Consider the following 15964-nt stretch of genomic DNA (forward strand, 5'->3'; position numbering starts at 1 on the left):
GCTCTACCTTTTGCAGGCAGTTGTGTATTGCTCCTTAGCTGGAATGACTGATGTTTGCACATACTTGGATAACTAACACTCTTGCTGCTGGTGGAGCTAACAATTGCTTCTTTTTGTTTAGATTTGAACATCACAGCAAATATTTCATAGAGTTTCTCTTTTCATTTTAAAATAGGTAGTTACACACTGTTTGCGATGTGTCGGGGGATGAATTTGGAATGAAAAGTGGCTGGGGTTGGGTCGGTGTAGACACTCGACCAAATGTAAATCAGTTTTAATAAACAATGGAAACCATACAATATATCAGATCACATGCATGTAACAGTACAAATCAGGAATACGCACGGAATGTATCAAATCACCCTCATGACTAGTGCACCACAATAATACTCTATAAAACACTTGCTCTTTCGGAATAATGAAATTTACCAAGGGGTCAGAATCAAACAAATAAACTCAGAGAGCGTTAATATAATACAGACCATAAAATTCCAGTATCTCGCCAAACGCAACAACAGAACACAAAGCCACTCAACCGCGGATCTTGTTCCAGAACCTAATCACAACATGGACCCTAATAGGGCTTACACCTTAAGAAAACAGCAGACAGAGAATGCAAAGAGACAGACAGATCACACAAAGGTACGTCGCGTAGCAAGGACACAAGGAATGACAAGCAGATTGATTCCGAAAGTACAGTTACCTAAAACACTGTTATACAAATTACAAGCCTAATCCTGGCCTCGACAAGTTTCACCAAAAAATGCAATTATATGGTATAAGGCAATAATAAACAAATACCGGGCCTGACAGTATCCTAATTGTCTTTCACCAATTTGAACCTTGCCTTATTTACGGCCGCAACGGCCAGTTCACCGGCCGAAGACTGATGTTCATCCCCCAAGTCGCTGCCGCCGCTCTGTCCGGCGCTTGCCGCAGTCGCCTTCAACGTCGCGCTTCTCGGGACGGCTGCTGCTCAGCATTACACTTACGAACTTCGAGAAATTTTCAGTAGTGACTACTGAACTTAGACAGATTTTCATATGATTAGATCACATTAGATTAGATTAGTTTTTCGTTCTATAGATGCGTGCTGAGCAGATCCTCGTGGATGTGGAACACGTCATTTTTTTTTTAAGCTGAAATAACAATACTACTAGTATGAGTATATACAATACATCATTTGTTTCTATTAAAAAATTGATCAATGGAGTAGAAGCATTTGGCCACTAGTAAATCAATCAGGCTCCTTTTCAACTGATCTTTATTTGTAACAAATTTTTTTTATGTTTTCTTGCAAATTATTGAATATGAGTGTTCCTGAGTAGTGGACCCTTTTTGAACCAAAGTAAGTGCATTTAAGTCCTTTTGCAGATCATTTTTGTTCCTGGTATTGTGTGTATGAACTGAGTTGATGGTGGGAAAAAGAGATATGTTATTTACGACAAATTCCGTGAAGGAGTAAATATACTTGGAGGCAGTAGTTAGTATACCCAATTCTTTGAAGAGGTTTCTATAGGACGTCCGTGAATTTACTTCACAAATAATATGTATTACACGCTTTTGGGCTCTGAAAACTTTTGTTTGACTTGAAGAGTTACCCCAAAATAGTATACCATATGAGATTATGGAATGAAAGTAGGCAAAGTATGCAACCTTTTTCATTTTTATGTCGCCTATGTCTGCTAACACAAAATTGCAAATACAGATTTGTTATGGCGTTTCTGCAGTTCTGTGGTGTGCTCCTCCCAACTAAATTTATTATCAAGTTGTAATCCCAGGAATTCAAGACTGTCAACCTGTTCTATCTGTTCTTCTTCATACTTTATGCATATGCTGGGTGGAAGCCCCTTACAAGTTCTGAATTGCATATAGTGGGTCTCTTCTAAGTTTAATATCAGTGAGTTGGCTTTAAACTATTTATAAATATCCATGAAAATATCATTAACAGATCTTTCTAGAACTACGCTCGACATACTACTTATTGCCATACTTGTGTCATCTGCAAACAAAACGAACTCTGCTTCTGGCAGTGTAACTGATGAGAGATCATTAATGTACACAAGAAAAGGCCCCAAAGATGGATCCTTGTGGGACACCACATGTAATTTCTTCCCATTCTGATGATGACTGATGGCTTGATTCACTAGTCCCTTGTACTGATACTCTTTGTTTCCTGTTAGCGAGGTAGCGAGGTATGATTGGAACCGTCCGTTTATTACAGGTTTTATGATATGATTTTGTTCCTTTGATTTGTCTATAAAAATGTTATCAACGGCTTTCCTTGAGGATTTAGAGATCCTAGTTGGTAAGATTACAGTGTGAATTAGATTGAAAGATAACATTACTAACTGCAGTAAATGTTTACTGGAAGACTGCGTTAGAAAATCTGTATTAAAGTCACCAGCAATCAAAATTTCTTTGTTTCTTCCTGGTAAATAACCCAAAAGAGCTTCTATATGGTATATGAATATATTATAATCTCCTGCAGGTGCTCGGTAAATAGTTACTATTATATAGGATCTGTTATGGAACTGTACTTCTGTTGCACATGCTTCTAGATGCTGCTCTAAACAGAATTTATTAATGTCAATGTTCCTGAATTTACGGAAGTTTTTAATAAATGTGGCAGCTCCTCCTCCATCCATATCTACTCTGCAGAAGTAGGAAGCTAGCTTAAATCCTGAAATGTCTAACATATCTATACCCGTGGCCACTTGATATTCAGAGAGGCAGATTATGTCAATTTGGTTACATGAATTCATTTCATCAATACAAATGAGTAGTTCATCAACTTTATCTCTGAGTTCCGGAATGTTCTGGTGTAATAAAGGTATCGCGTTCTGGATGCGGATTAGCTCATAATCAAGGCAGTGCATATTATAAACCAGGGTAGCGGCTTTCTCCGGTTTTTCTTTTTTTTCGAGTGTTGTTTGAGTTTCCTGCTATAAGTTGGCAAACTTTGTTCTCTAGACCTGGACACTTCAAGAAGAAGTTAACACTTCATTTAATATGTGGAGTACTTTTGTTTCCTTTTTCGATTCATGCATCAGATGAATTTTGTTCAAGTCCTTTCGAATTGTGTGTTGATCAACGTGTTAGGTGACAGTCCTTTCTGTTCCCAAGTCTCGGAATACTTTTCTTTCAGGACGGCACGACACGAACAGTCGACGAGGCTCGCCGTTTCGGAGACGTTCGTTTCCAGATGCCGGACCATAACTATATGCCCTTTGTCAAAGTCACGGGATTTTCCCGTTTGCGGATCACACTGTCGGCAGAACCATTCCCTATTCGTCTTACACTTTCCTTACCGCCTTGCAGTCCCGTAACACCACAAGGCGGCAATCGTTGCGAGAATGGCAGTGGTACCAACGCTTTGGCTCTTCAGTGTATAGTGACGTACATAAAACGTTAATATAAGACTACAGATATGCATGCCGTCTTATTTTCATATATTAGAAAGCCTTACACAAACCGTGAGACGTACAAGCTCCTATCACTTCTTAATTAAGAACATCGGCAATCATTAATCAGTTGCAATCGCTTATTTGTCTGTTGGACTTGTATCAGAAGGTTTCGTCTAATAGTAACTAACAGATATGAGGGTGTGTATGAGTGTGATGGCAACTTTTGTTTACAGTTGCCGGGTGAAGCGGAGGAGGTGCGGAGACTGCGGCAGGTGCATGACCACCTGTGTGACGTGGCGAAGCTCATAGACGACGGGTACGGCCTCTCGATGCTCAGCTGCCTCGCCACGCACTTCATCAACTGTATAATCTCTCTCAACCTTTGTGTCTCCATCAAGCTACAGTACCAGGTGAGATAGCATCAGAGAAACAGTGGAGTCACGTGGTACCCCATGGCCAGTCTTTATGTAGTGAGAGTGATATTATCACTCTGTCATTCATATACTCTAGGGGGCAAGGGGAGCGGTGGCAAAGGCTGGTATGGTCTCAAGGGCTCAAAGTCCTACCGCAGGCATCATAATATTGAAATATTGACAAATGTCTATGAGATAGCTTACACACTCTGCAATTAATCCAGACGATATGAAAATAAGTCCTACTCCCAAGCCTGAGCAAGGATTTCTGGACATTTCTCTTTGATAATCAAGTGAGTGCCGCAAGTGGAAATCACCTCCCAAACACACCAACTATGTCTCTCTCCACCACAATTCCTACAATTTGTATTTTTAGCCCAAATGAGTTACATTCTGCAACGAGCTACGATCTACAACGGCCCACTCACTTCTCATGAGTAGGAAATGAATAAACAAAAAGCGGCAAGTACAACTCTCACGTCCGAGAAGGTAAAAGCGGTGTGATCTTCGAATTATAGCCAATGGGAGGGTGTTAAAGGCGATTCCCTAGCGCCCTAAAAGTGGAACTTGCCGGCTATGGGATGAAATCCTAACAGAAAATCATTGAGGCCAGGTACTCTAGAGGGGGAAGATCCACCATTTGAAACCTTTATCAAAAGATTGGTGCACCCTTTTATGAGGGATAAACTTAAAATTTTCTCAGAAACATCCGAACGCCCACCAGTACCACAAACAAAAATGTAAACTTTTCTAAATCTGATGTTCATGCTAATTATCGGAGCAGATAAGCGATTAAATTCCATGCCTTCTAGATAGATTTCTCTGTTATTTCCAATAGGGAAACGTCGTCATAAGCAAAAGAACAGTATGGTGTAATCCTACGACGTTCAACAGGGCAGATAAAGTAATGAGTATTTATGTCCTACAATTTCGTTCATCTACAAGAGATTGTTTGCAGACAACGCAGCTGAGACCAGGGAGACAACCTTATTACGATATTCTGTGTTACTAGCAGACAGTCATCTGTATAGGCTGACCATCAACACAAACAAACGGAGTATACTGTTTCTAGATTGAATGATTACGTATTAGTCTAAATATCGGTTATCTGTGACTGGAATCTAACTGTCAAGTACTGAGAAGCAGTTCCAGAGAGCGAGGACATTCAGAATCTAAGACTGTGTTGAGAAGCATATAGAGGATGTTCATCTTAATTAAAGACAATGAAATATCTCGAAAATTATACATTGGATCGAACAGAATTATAATTGATATTTGGTTGTCTCGGAGAGGGACATCCAACGATACCACAATCGAATCGCCACTCCACCCCATACGTGGGTGGCGGGAGGCAACATTGAAATCTTCAATGGTAACCCCTGACTTTTATTGCAGATTACGATTCTACGGCAAAATCACGATACATTTTGGCTGAAGCATTTTCTTTGTGTCCCCATTAGATGGCGCTGTAATTCGAGGATTAGAAATAGGTATACAGTCGTAATTTATGGTATGCTACCCAGTGGTCCTTGAAAATCCAATGGCACGTGAGACACCACGTAAATGCTGCGAGTATAGGACATGGCTGTATTTCAGAACCTCTACTTGGAAACCTCATTCGATACGTTGCATTTCTCCGATATATCGTTCAGGGGAACGCTCTAAACGCCAATGTCGCCGTGTAGCTAACTAAGTTGTATAATAACAGGTAGTACAATGCGACCGGAGCTCACGTAATGTGCAGATGTAGAACAGATAGCAGATCTAAATATTGAAATACTTACTCAGTGTTTATGGTCTGCACAACAACCTATCATTTGTAGAACAGACGTGCAAGTGGACGATGAATGTTGCATTGAAAGTAGAAAATATTGAAACGATCTCGATTTACAGAGAATCTAGAAGAAATACTGAGGCTACTGTTTGCTTGTATCCCATACATTTTCCAGAGGAAGGTCACTCTCGTTCGTTATTTTGCAGGTTTTTTTAACGCCTTTATGTCTGATGCCAGCGAAAAGACCGGCAAAAGGAGACGGAACAAACGCGTTACACGAGAAGCTAATGAAAATGCTGTACTAGCGGCAGTGCATCACAACCTACGGATAAGCGCCCAGCAATTACACCGCGATTCCGGTATGTCCGTAGGTATTAGTTTCAGAATACTGCATCGTCATAAGTATCATCTATACCACGTGTCACTACATCAAGAACTTCATGACGCCGATTTCCATGACCGTAGCATTTTATGAATGGGGACGTCAACAAATGCAAGCGACCCCCACGTTCTTTGCGGAGGTGCTATTTTCCCGGTGAGTCTTCATTCACAAACCAAGGTAAACCGGCATAAGATGCATTGCTGGGGTGTAGACGATCCCCACTGGTTACGCAAACTGACCATCAACGTTTCTTGTCGATTAACGTGTGAGCTGGCGTCATGGGGAAGAAACTCACTGGCCCATATTTTATTGACGGCACGTTGAGTGGACGGCAGTTATCGAACGGTCTTGGAACAGGAACTACCGGTAATCCTGCAGTATGTTGCCCTGAACTTTCGACAACGTATGTCGTTTCAGCATGAAGAATACACAGCAGTGCGCATTACGCAGTTGAAGCACGGGAAGCATGAGACCGTGTTTACTCTAGTTTGTGGATTGGGAGAGATGTCCCTATTAATGAGCCCTATAGGTCGCGGGATTTCCTTCTGTGATAATGTGTACCAACAAGTGCCAACTGGCCGGTAAGAAATGGCCGACCGCATCAGAAACGCCTGTGCTGACATTCATGCTCATTTGCGTCTGTCCTATGTGAGGTCAATTGAATAGCGGATTAGTATATAGGGTGTTACAAAAAGGTACGGCGAAACTTTAAGCAAACATTTCTCACACACAAAGAAAGAAAAGATGTTATGTGGACATGTGTCCGAAAACGCTTACTTTCCATGTTAGAGCTCATTTTATTACTTCCCTTCAAATAACATTAATCATGGAATAGAAACACACAGCAACAGAACGTACCAGCGTGACTTCCAACACTTTGTTACAGGAAATGTTCAAAACGTCCTCAGTTAGCGAGGATACATGCATCCACCCTCCGTCGCATGGAATCCCTGATGCGCTGATGCAGAGCTGGAGATTGGCGTATTGTATCACAGCCGTCCACAATACGAGCACGAAGAGTCTCTACATTTGGTACCGTGGTTGCGTAGACAAGAGCTTTCAAATGCCCCCATAAATGAAAGTCAAGAGGGTTGAGGTCAGGAGAGCGTGGAGGCCATGGAATTGGTCTGCCTCTACCAATCCATCCGTCACCGAATCTGTTATTGAGAAGCGTACGAACACTTCGACTGAAATGTGCAGGAACTCCATCGTGCATGAACCACATGTTGTGTCGTACTTGTAAAGGCACATGTTCTAGCAGCACAGGTAGAGTATCCCGTATGAAATCATGGCGGTGAATCGAGGAAGCACAGTACATACTGACGAAACTAAAATGAGCTCTAACATGGAAATTAAGCGTTTCCGGACACTGTCCACATAACGTCTTTTCTTTATCTGTGTGTGAGGAATGTTTCCTGAAAGTTTGGCCGTACCTTTTGGTAAAACCCTGGATGTTTTGAATTCCGTTGTACTAGGTATGCACACTTATTCCAATTGGAAAGATAGAGTACCGTTCGGCTCGAGTCACAGCCAACGTTGGCGTGTTGAGTAGTACCCTGTTCGATACGTCTAAGGAATGCAACGTAGCCGGTCATTGTGGCTGAGTGGTTCTAGGCGCTTCAGTCAAGAACCGCGCTGCTGCTACGGTCACAGGTTCGAATCCTGCCTCGGGCATGGAAGTGTGTGATGTACTTAGGTTAGTTAGGTTTAAGTAGTTCTAAGTCCAGGGGACTGATGACCTCGTATGTTCAGTCCCATAGTGCTTAGAGCCATTTTAACCATTTTTTTAATGCGACGTTGTGAACGGGGTTTCCAATGTGAAGTTATGCAATACTGGCCTGTCCTAACCTCACAGCATGAAGGTTTAGTCCCACAAGCCATTGCATATTCAAAGGTATTCAGTAGATGTCGTAAATTGCTACTGTGTACACATTTCTGGTCCTCCGATTACAGCGCCATCTGTGACGAAACGAAGAAAATGCTTCCTCCAAAACTGATGTAGATCTTGTCGTAGAATCTTAACCTCCAATAAAAATCGTATGTTCCCTTTGAAGATTTCATATTTGCCTCCCGGTAACCATGCACGGTGTGCAGTGGGTGGTCGAGTGTGGTATCATTCAATGTCGCCCTCCTAGACAAGCAAATTGAAAATATAATATTTTTTTAACCGATGTACTATTTTCTATACATCATCGAGATTGTAGACCCTATTTACCGTCTCAATGGCTGTCTTAAAAAGTCAGTCACTTCATTTTATACTTAATCTGTAGAAAGTACATGTAGTCAGCAGTTTATTAAAGGTATTATGAATGCAATTTAACCTGTCACTACTATAGGATTCCAAAACTAACCAGCGATGGAAATGATGCCGAATGTTACCGTTAAATCACTAAGTGACAGGGATGGTGTTGGCTGCCGTTTCTAGTTGTTTCAATGAAAGATTTGGTGCCATTTCAAGCTCCAAGTTAGCAGGGAAGAGTTTTTTCGAAATAATCAAAACCGGATTCTGTGAAGTGGTACAGATGAAGTTAAAAAATGTTGACGAGTATCTTACTATGTGACGTGTTACACTGTTCAAAAATTTATGCTGTAATTTAAGAAACTTCTCTTTGGGCACACAGATGTCACTAGGAAAACAGCCCCTAATATATGAGTTTTGATTTCGAGTAGAAAATCCTCAGTACTCATTTTCAACGTCGCATCTATGTGCTGCACTGAAAGATGTGTGTTAGACTCTTCCTTTGGGGCTAAACGACAAGCATGGTGCAATGTGGAAGTGACATCAGAGCAGTGTTACATAGTGAAATAGTGTGCTTCTCAAACTGAGGACAGTATGTTATGCATTAGAATTATTATTAGGTTTTATACTAGTTTAAGGAAGACGTTATCAGATTTTGCTTAAAGTCAGATCCAGAATCACGTGTGACAGAAGTAGGGAATCATAAAGAACCCTGTACAATTGTAAGAGGACACCCAGCCCCTCTGTGAAAAAGTAATCAGTTCCCAAATCATCATGCTGTTTTACTGACTTATTTACTAGCAAAAAGGAAACTGTGGTCTCTGTACATTTTTACAAAAGAAGAGTCAATTGCTCGAAAACTGAAATTCAGTACATCTGATTAGATAGACTAATTAACAAAATCTCGTTACTAAACCTATGTTCTATATGTTTCAGAGAGTGACTTGCTGCTTCTTATGTTAAATTTTAATATCGATCCGCATACAAAAGTAACTACCTCAGTATACAAGAGGGTAGTCTAAAAACCAAAAGAATAATTATTTCAGGAAATGAACTTCTGGTTTCATGAACGGGAAATAAAACACTTTATTGATGATATTGCCACAGAATCTAAACTCGTTTACCACCAGACGTAACTCAGAATATACCAGAGTCTATAAATAACAAATACATTGCTCTAGGAATAAAGACTTGTAGTATGACCAAACCCAAACTGTATTTGGCAGTGAGAAACCATTTTGACGCTATTTCTGTAACCTACGCGAGTCATACAGACATAGAAACAACATATAACGAGGAAAACGATAGTAAAATAAGGCAAAACAAAAAGTGTAGTATGGGTTACGATGACGGTTGAAGCTTATAGAACCAGAGATCAAGCAGTACAGATAGTTTTATGTGTAAAAGATAAGTTGGCAATAGACATGGTCAAGGTTACAAAACTTTTCTAGTGTGTCAGAAAAATATGGCTGCGTAAATAACTTTACCCTTTTAAATAAATCACAATAACGCTGGAACTTCGGCAAAACAGTTCACATCATGTACAGGATACACAACAGCGAGAGAATATTAAACTAAACTATACATAATCATCAAGCAGGTAAACTCTTACTTGTGAAGTTCCATAAGTTTTCTAATTGAGGTTTTCATTTAGTTTTTACATATTAATGAGCTTTATTCTTTAAAATAACAAGTAAACATTTTTTTAGTTTGCAAATCATACAAACACTGCATTAATAACAAGTCAAACCAACGGCTCTGTTTATGGACTCAGTATCTAAAAAAAGCAAAATCTACATAAACATTTGATATGGTTCCCCTCCGTTTTCAGTTAGCAGCTAGGTGCCATAAGAATATTATTGGTTGTGTCTTTAGTAGAGGCTGTTGACGGATACAGGGTGAACATTAAGGATACCGACAAACTGCAGGCACCGATTCATGTCTCAAAATGGAGAAAAACCGGTCCTATGACCATGTGTCTGATAATCCGTCATTGCCACGATGGATGGCACTGATGAATTAAAGTTACTCTGACCACGTGACGTGTCTATAGCCCACGGATGACGATGACACAGATTGATGATGCCAGTTCTGATTAAAGGTTGCTTCATGGGTAAAGAGAGCTGATGACAAAAATCCCAGAATTGTGATGGTCTGGTGTAAAAATGATCGACAAAATCTTTCCCGTAAAGGGAAATACGCTGGGGATAATCCTTTCAGTCGTTTCAGGTGACAACATAAGTAGCGGTGGTCATGCAGAATACACATGATCGCACATTAGCTTACACCATGTTGCTGGGCCAATTGCATGGAATTTGTGTACTAGAATTCATTTCAGTATCCTGCAGAAGATGGTCCTCCAAATATTGTACACGCACAGTTTGCCGCCTCCCTGTACGTTCGTCTGTCTGAAAAAAATGGTTCAAATGGCTCTGAGCACTATGGGACTTAACTGCTGAGGTCATAAGTCCCATAGAACTTAGAACTACTTAAACCCAACTAACCTAAGGACATCACACACATCCATGCCCAAGGAAGGTTTCGAATCGGCGACCGTAGAGGTCGTGCGGTTCACACAAACGCCCTAGAATAGCTTGAATTGTTGTGTGACGTTGTTGGTACCTGTAAGGGTACTTGGTTTGGTACACCCATGCCACTTGTCGACCATTTCCATCTGCTTGACCGTACACAGAAACAATCTCGGCTTGTCTCCGACATGAATACCAAACCACTCTGCTGCTTACAGCACATTACGTCATTCACACAGCCAGCAATATATAAGGAACACACAGCACGTGGTCAGAGGAACTTATATTCGTCAGTCCCATCTACAGTGGCAATGATGCATTTCCGGACACGTGGTCATAGGATCTTTCTTCTTCCATTTCCAGTCAGCAATCCGTCCCTACGGTTTTTCGGTGTTATTAATTTTCACACGGTATATTTTTAATATTGCATAAAAGTCGAGTTTTGCACGTCTTAAATGGAGTAATTTTATGCTTATCCATTACGGATATTTTAGAACCGTGACTGTATATTAATGTAAATAAGTTATACACAACTGCAACCAGTCACTTTTTCAATAATAATGCTTTATTACATTAACCGGTTTTCGAACCCTTTCAGGTTCATCTTCAGATGATTTCGGGAGGATCCGGGAAGTTACATCATTACTGGTAGTAGCATAATGCTGGGTGCTGTTTCTATGGCAGAACGAGCATTTTTGTCGTTGTAAATATCTATTTAGTATTCTGGTTTCATTCTAATATGTTATACATGCTTGACGATCCGCACTCAAAAGGTCTACGGAACAAGAAGTACGTATGACCAGTCTTCAGATAGTTTCTCTCTGTTATCAACATATACCACGTTGATCTATTGAAAGAAATAAGGAAAAGCCAGTGCCGAAAACCGTGCTTAGTTACCGATTTGCAGACATAAGATTTTAATTTTTTTTTAAATTTTCTTGCGTATTCCACAATTTTGAGGTTCTTTGGAGTATAGGTCTAAGGAACAAAGAGATTATCATTACATCCATCTATCTACCTACCTATCAATCTGCCTGTCTACCAATAAAAAATCATTTAAACATTCGCTAAGTTTTATAACTTACATCTGATAACTGAACATCTTACTCCTGTTGAAAACCTTGACATAATGAATACAATCATTCATAAAAGCACTGTATTCAGAAAATACAGCGGTGTATCGAGGAAATAATCTCTTCGGAAACATCCTTATATCTACATTAACAAATTGTAATTAGTGATAAATGGATTTGAGCGTTTTCTATTTTAATTCAAGTCCCGTATAGAAGAGATTCTTATGCCTCACTAAATAGTTCCTACCAGACCAATGAAATAGTATACTACTTCCTTAATACATGATAAGAATGGCTGCGTGAAATTACTAACAGTGTACTTCAGTTTTACCTATACCGCAGAGACGTATGATCTAAATTCAAGTAAACCTTGATGCAAAAATTGTGTCTATAAGACTCATTGGGGCGCTGAATCGAGTTCTTGTCATTCAAATTACGGTCTTAATGCTCTCATTGATCATTTTATTTTGAACAAATCACGTGATTTGGAGCTCAACTGCACAGCCCATGCCAGTGTCGCACCCACCTTTATGCTACAAACAAAAACCTCATGAAAATATGATATTGAAGAATAAAACAAGAAATAGCAAAGTTTACCTTCATTGAGCCTGGTGGAGCTGCCTACAGATAAGAGTATTTAATAGCGCAGAATGTTCACTGAAAGCCTCGTTGTATAGCACAGAGACTGTCGTTATACATTTAAACTTAGAATTGACCATGTATGCAAGTCGTGACATTGACTTGTGTTGTTTTTAAAGTGCTGCCTTTGGAATGTTAATGAAAATTATGCACCTATACCTGTGTCATAACTAAAACAGATGCAATTAATTTGTTGTCCAACTCACATACTGGCTTTACATTTTTCATGAACATTTCGTCAACCAGGGAAGCATATTAAAGGGGGTTTCGTAGTCGATCTCAAAAGAATGTATAGCCTTGATATCAACAGCTATCAAATAAAAATTCTAATCAGTTTATGTAACTGCAGGTTTCGGCAGAAGGAAGCGCTAACGTTTAATTTAATAAGTATTACACCCTTCACATTATCTATTGCGAAGGTGCGAAGGATTTGCCAGAACAAGCGGCACTTATTCCACAAGCGTAGAATAGCCGAATGCCGGATTGGTTAAGACCAAGCGGTGTTGTCCCTACGGTGATAATGGAGACCTGGTGAATCGGTGATACGTGCCGCGTAATGCAAAAAAATGACTGAGCACTATTGGACTTAACATCTGAGGTCATCAGCCCCTTAGAACATAGAACTACTTAAACGTAACTAACCTAAGGACATCACACACATCCATGTCCAAGGCAGTATTCATACCTGCAACCGTAGCGGTTGCGAGGTTCCAAACTGAAGTGCCAAGAACCACTCGGTCACACGGGCCGGCACTTGAACGACACATTGCACAGATTATTTAAGGTTAATCGCTGCCCTTCCAATGTCCGTAATAATATGTGCACTAGCAACTTCGCAATAAGTTGGACTCTCGATACACGAAAATCAGTTGATCACCAACTAAAGCCGCCTCATCATAATATAAATTTCGTTCTTGACTGATGTACAAGCTCTCGTAACGAAGACGATCCACTGCTGCATCGAAAATCTACACCGTAACACAATATTTTGCATTTCTTTAAAAAAAAAAAGTTGTGATTGTGCGGCACTGTTGCCCGGAAGCAAGTTCGGCCGTCTGGTTGTAAATCTTATTTCACGTGACGCCACACTGGGCGACTTGCGCGTCGGTGATGATGATGATGAAAAGATGAGGACAACACAAATCCACGACTGGAGAAAATATCCAACCCGGCCGGAAATCCAACCAGGGCCCGTTGCATCGTAGACAAACACATAACCACCCAGCTAAACAGCTGGACTGCATTTCTTAAGAAACACGGAAACTGACGACTGACGTTTATAACATAAATTTTAGAAAAGTAAAAGTACAGAAGCCTACAAATTTTCCCCATAGCCATATGTTTATAATATTCCATTTGTTTACAATTATTCTAATTCATATTAGGGTCTCTCTGGACATTTTACTTGTTACTGTTTTGTCGTCTTCAGTCAGAAGACTGGCTTGATGCAGGTCTCCGCTATACCCTGTAGAAGCCGATTCATCTCCGAAAAAGTACTGCAACCCAAATTCAGGTGAAGCTAATTGCTGTACTCGTCCATTGCTTTCCCTGTGCGTTATGTGTCCATCAACCCATTCCCTCCAATATTAAATGACGGTTCTTTGATGTCTCTTAATGTGTCCTATGAACAGAACCCTTGACCTAGTCAGGTTATGCCCCAAATCTCCCTTCTTCCCAGTTCCGCTCGTAATTACTTATTACTCACAACACAAAACTGGTCGAAATGAAAGTCTCGTTACAGCTGTCATTCGATAAACTGTCTTTGGATAAACCTTCTCTAACTATACGAAGTATTGGGATTAGCAGAAGTACCTAATAACCACGTATTTATCAGCCAATCTGAGGTATAAACAATTATATCCCATTACAGCAAGCAAAGTGAGGCTATCGCAGTCGTATGGTCGATTTAAACGCGTCCGCGTGCACACATTATTAAACAAAAATTGTAAATGACCTGTACAGAAACCATCGAAGGCGTTAAAAACAGAGGTGAAAAACTGTATAGTACAACTATGTACTTTATCACAATGACTGTATCATTTGGTGCCGTGCTTATTATTTTCCTAATGCTTCCTCCATAACTACCTTTATACCTCTCAGATGGTCAGCCTTATGCTCTTACATGCATTAGAATTCTTGCTGCTGTTGACGTCACAGATGTTTAGGATTATGATCGCACTGTTGAAATTGATTTTGAAATATTAAACTTACGATCATTAATATGATCGTGATATTTTATATAATTAGCATCATAATTTTCCGTTATCATTGTTAATTTGTAACATGGTGTTAAATGATATCGCATGCAAGAAGATACAAGAAACACTGCAATCAATTGCAACCAATAACTGACGTCGAATTCAAAGTTCGTATCAAACTCATTTTCTCTTTTCTGATCTTCCCTCATGGTAAGGTGGATTTAACAATACACTTGATGATAAGAACACTGACGGCGAATAACTAAACATAGAAATGTTCTCTTTGCAGGTGTTTAGCCGAGATAAAATGGACTCCATGGTATACGTTTCAGTAATGTGGGTTGTTGTCCACGTTGGCGGCATTCTGGCAATCACGTGGTCCTGCAGCAAAGTCGGCAGTGAAATCCGCCGCACTGCGGACCTGGTGAACAAGGTTCTGCTGTCGCCAATGGACTACGGAACCACTGGCGCCAGCGTACGTCGACAGCTGAAGCTCTTCTCACTGCAGCTGCTGCACCGCCGCCTGCGTTTCACAGCGAGTGGTTTGTTCACCATAGATCTTTCCAACCTGTCGTCCATGGCGACGGGTGTGGTCTCCTACCTCGTCATATTCGTACAGTTCAATGACACAGAGATGTCTGCCCAAGCTTGCAACTCCAATTAACCTCTTACCTTAGAAATTCCTTACTGACTTCAATCGTGCAAACATGCGCAAAGCTGCGCCTTTGCATATTTAGTACCCTTCATAGTATGAAATTTAGTTACAAGTGCAGTATCATTTTTTAGCAAAAACTGATCATCGTTCCGCGGCTGACCACTTTATTCATGAGAGATGTGATAGGCGTTGTTTTCGCCAATCCATAACCACCCTGCGTGTCATAGGGAGGAACAGATATTCTGGTATCTGTGGATTCCGGTCATAAGATGTACATATCTCGGAGGAAGCACAGAGACCTAGGTAGCATCACACACAAGTTTTAGGAAAATCAGATGATAGGCCGAAATTTGTCGCAAAATATTTAAGGAATGAAGTGGCAGTCGACTCACTTGTTCGATCAAGTGTTCGATTTTGTTGATCACGCAGCTTTGTCAGGTAGGACTATCAGAGAACAGAATGACGATACAAAGATGCCCTTTGACTTTTGTCACGTGTTCGTTCATTAACGACAAAAGCGTTACAGAGATGTTTATGCAGTTGCGACGCTGCAAGAGGGGCATTATACGACACAGAGAAGCTTACTAATAAAATTCCGAGAGCGTGCGTTCCGTGAAACCAGCTATTGCTTTGTTCCATAAACAATATAGGAGCCA

General features: G+C 40.4%; 1 protein-coding gene across 1 annotated transcript; it reads left to right on the forward strand.

Moving 5' to 3' along the window:
• Positions 1-567: 567 nt before the first annotated feature.
• Positions 568-15317, forward strand: LOC126188766 (putative gustatory receptor 2a). Its single transcript, XM_049930376.1, has 3 exons — positions 568-642; positions 3641-3817; positions 14943-15317. The coding sequence occupies exons 1-3, from the start codon at positions 568-570 to the stop codon at positions 15315-15317; spliced, it is 627 nt and encodes a 208-aa protein (XP_049786333.1).
• Positions 15318-15964: the final 647 nt, after the last annotated feature.

This window comes from Schistocerca cancellata, chromosome 5 (genome assembly GCF_023864275.1).
Source record: "Schistocerca cancellata isolate TAMUIC-IGC-003103 chromosome 5, iqSchCanc2.1, whole genome shotgun sequence".
Lineage (NCBI taxonomy): Eukaryota > Metazoa > Arthropoda > Insecta > Orthoptera > Acrididae > Schistocerca > Schistocerca cancellata.

Coding starts and splice junctions, on each gene's coding strand:
- LOC126188766 (XM_049930376.1), top strand. CDS start 568: ATGGACCCTAATAGGGCTTACACCTTAAGAAAACAGCAGACAGAGAAT. Junction 643..3,640: donor GACAGACAGATCACACAAAG/GTACGTCGCGTA, acceptor TTTTGTTTACAG/TTGCCGGGTGAAGCGGAGGA. Junction 3,818..14,942: donor CCATCAAGCTACAGTACCAG/GTGAGATAGCAT, acceptor TTCTCTTTGCAG/GTGTTTAGCCGAGATAAAAT.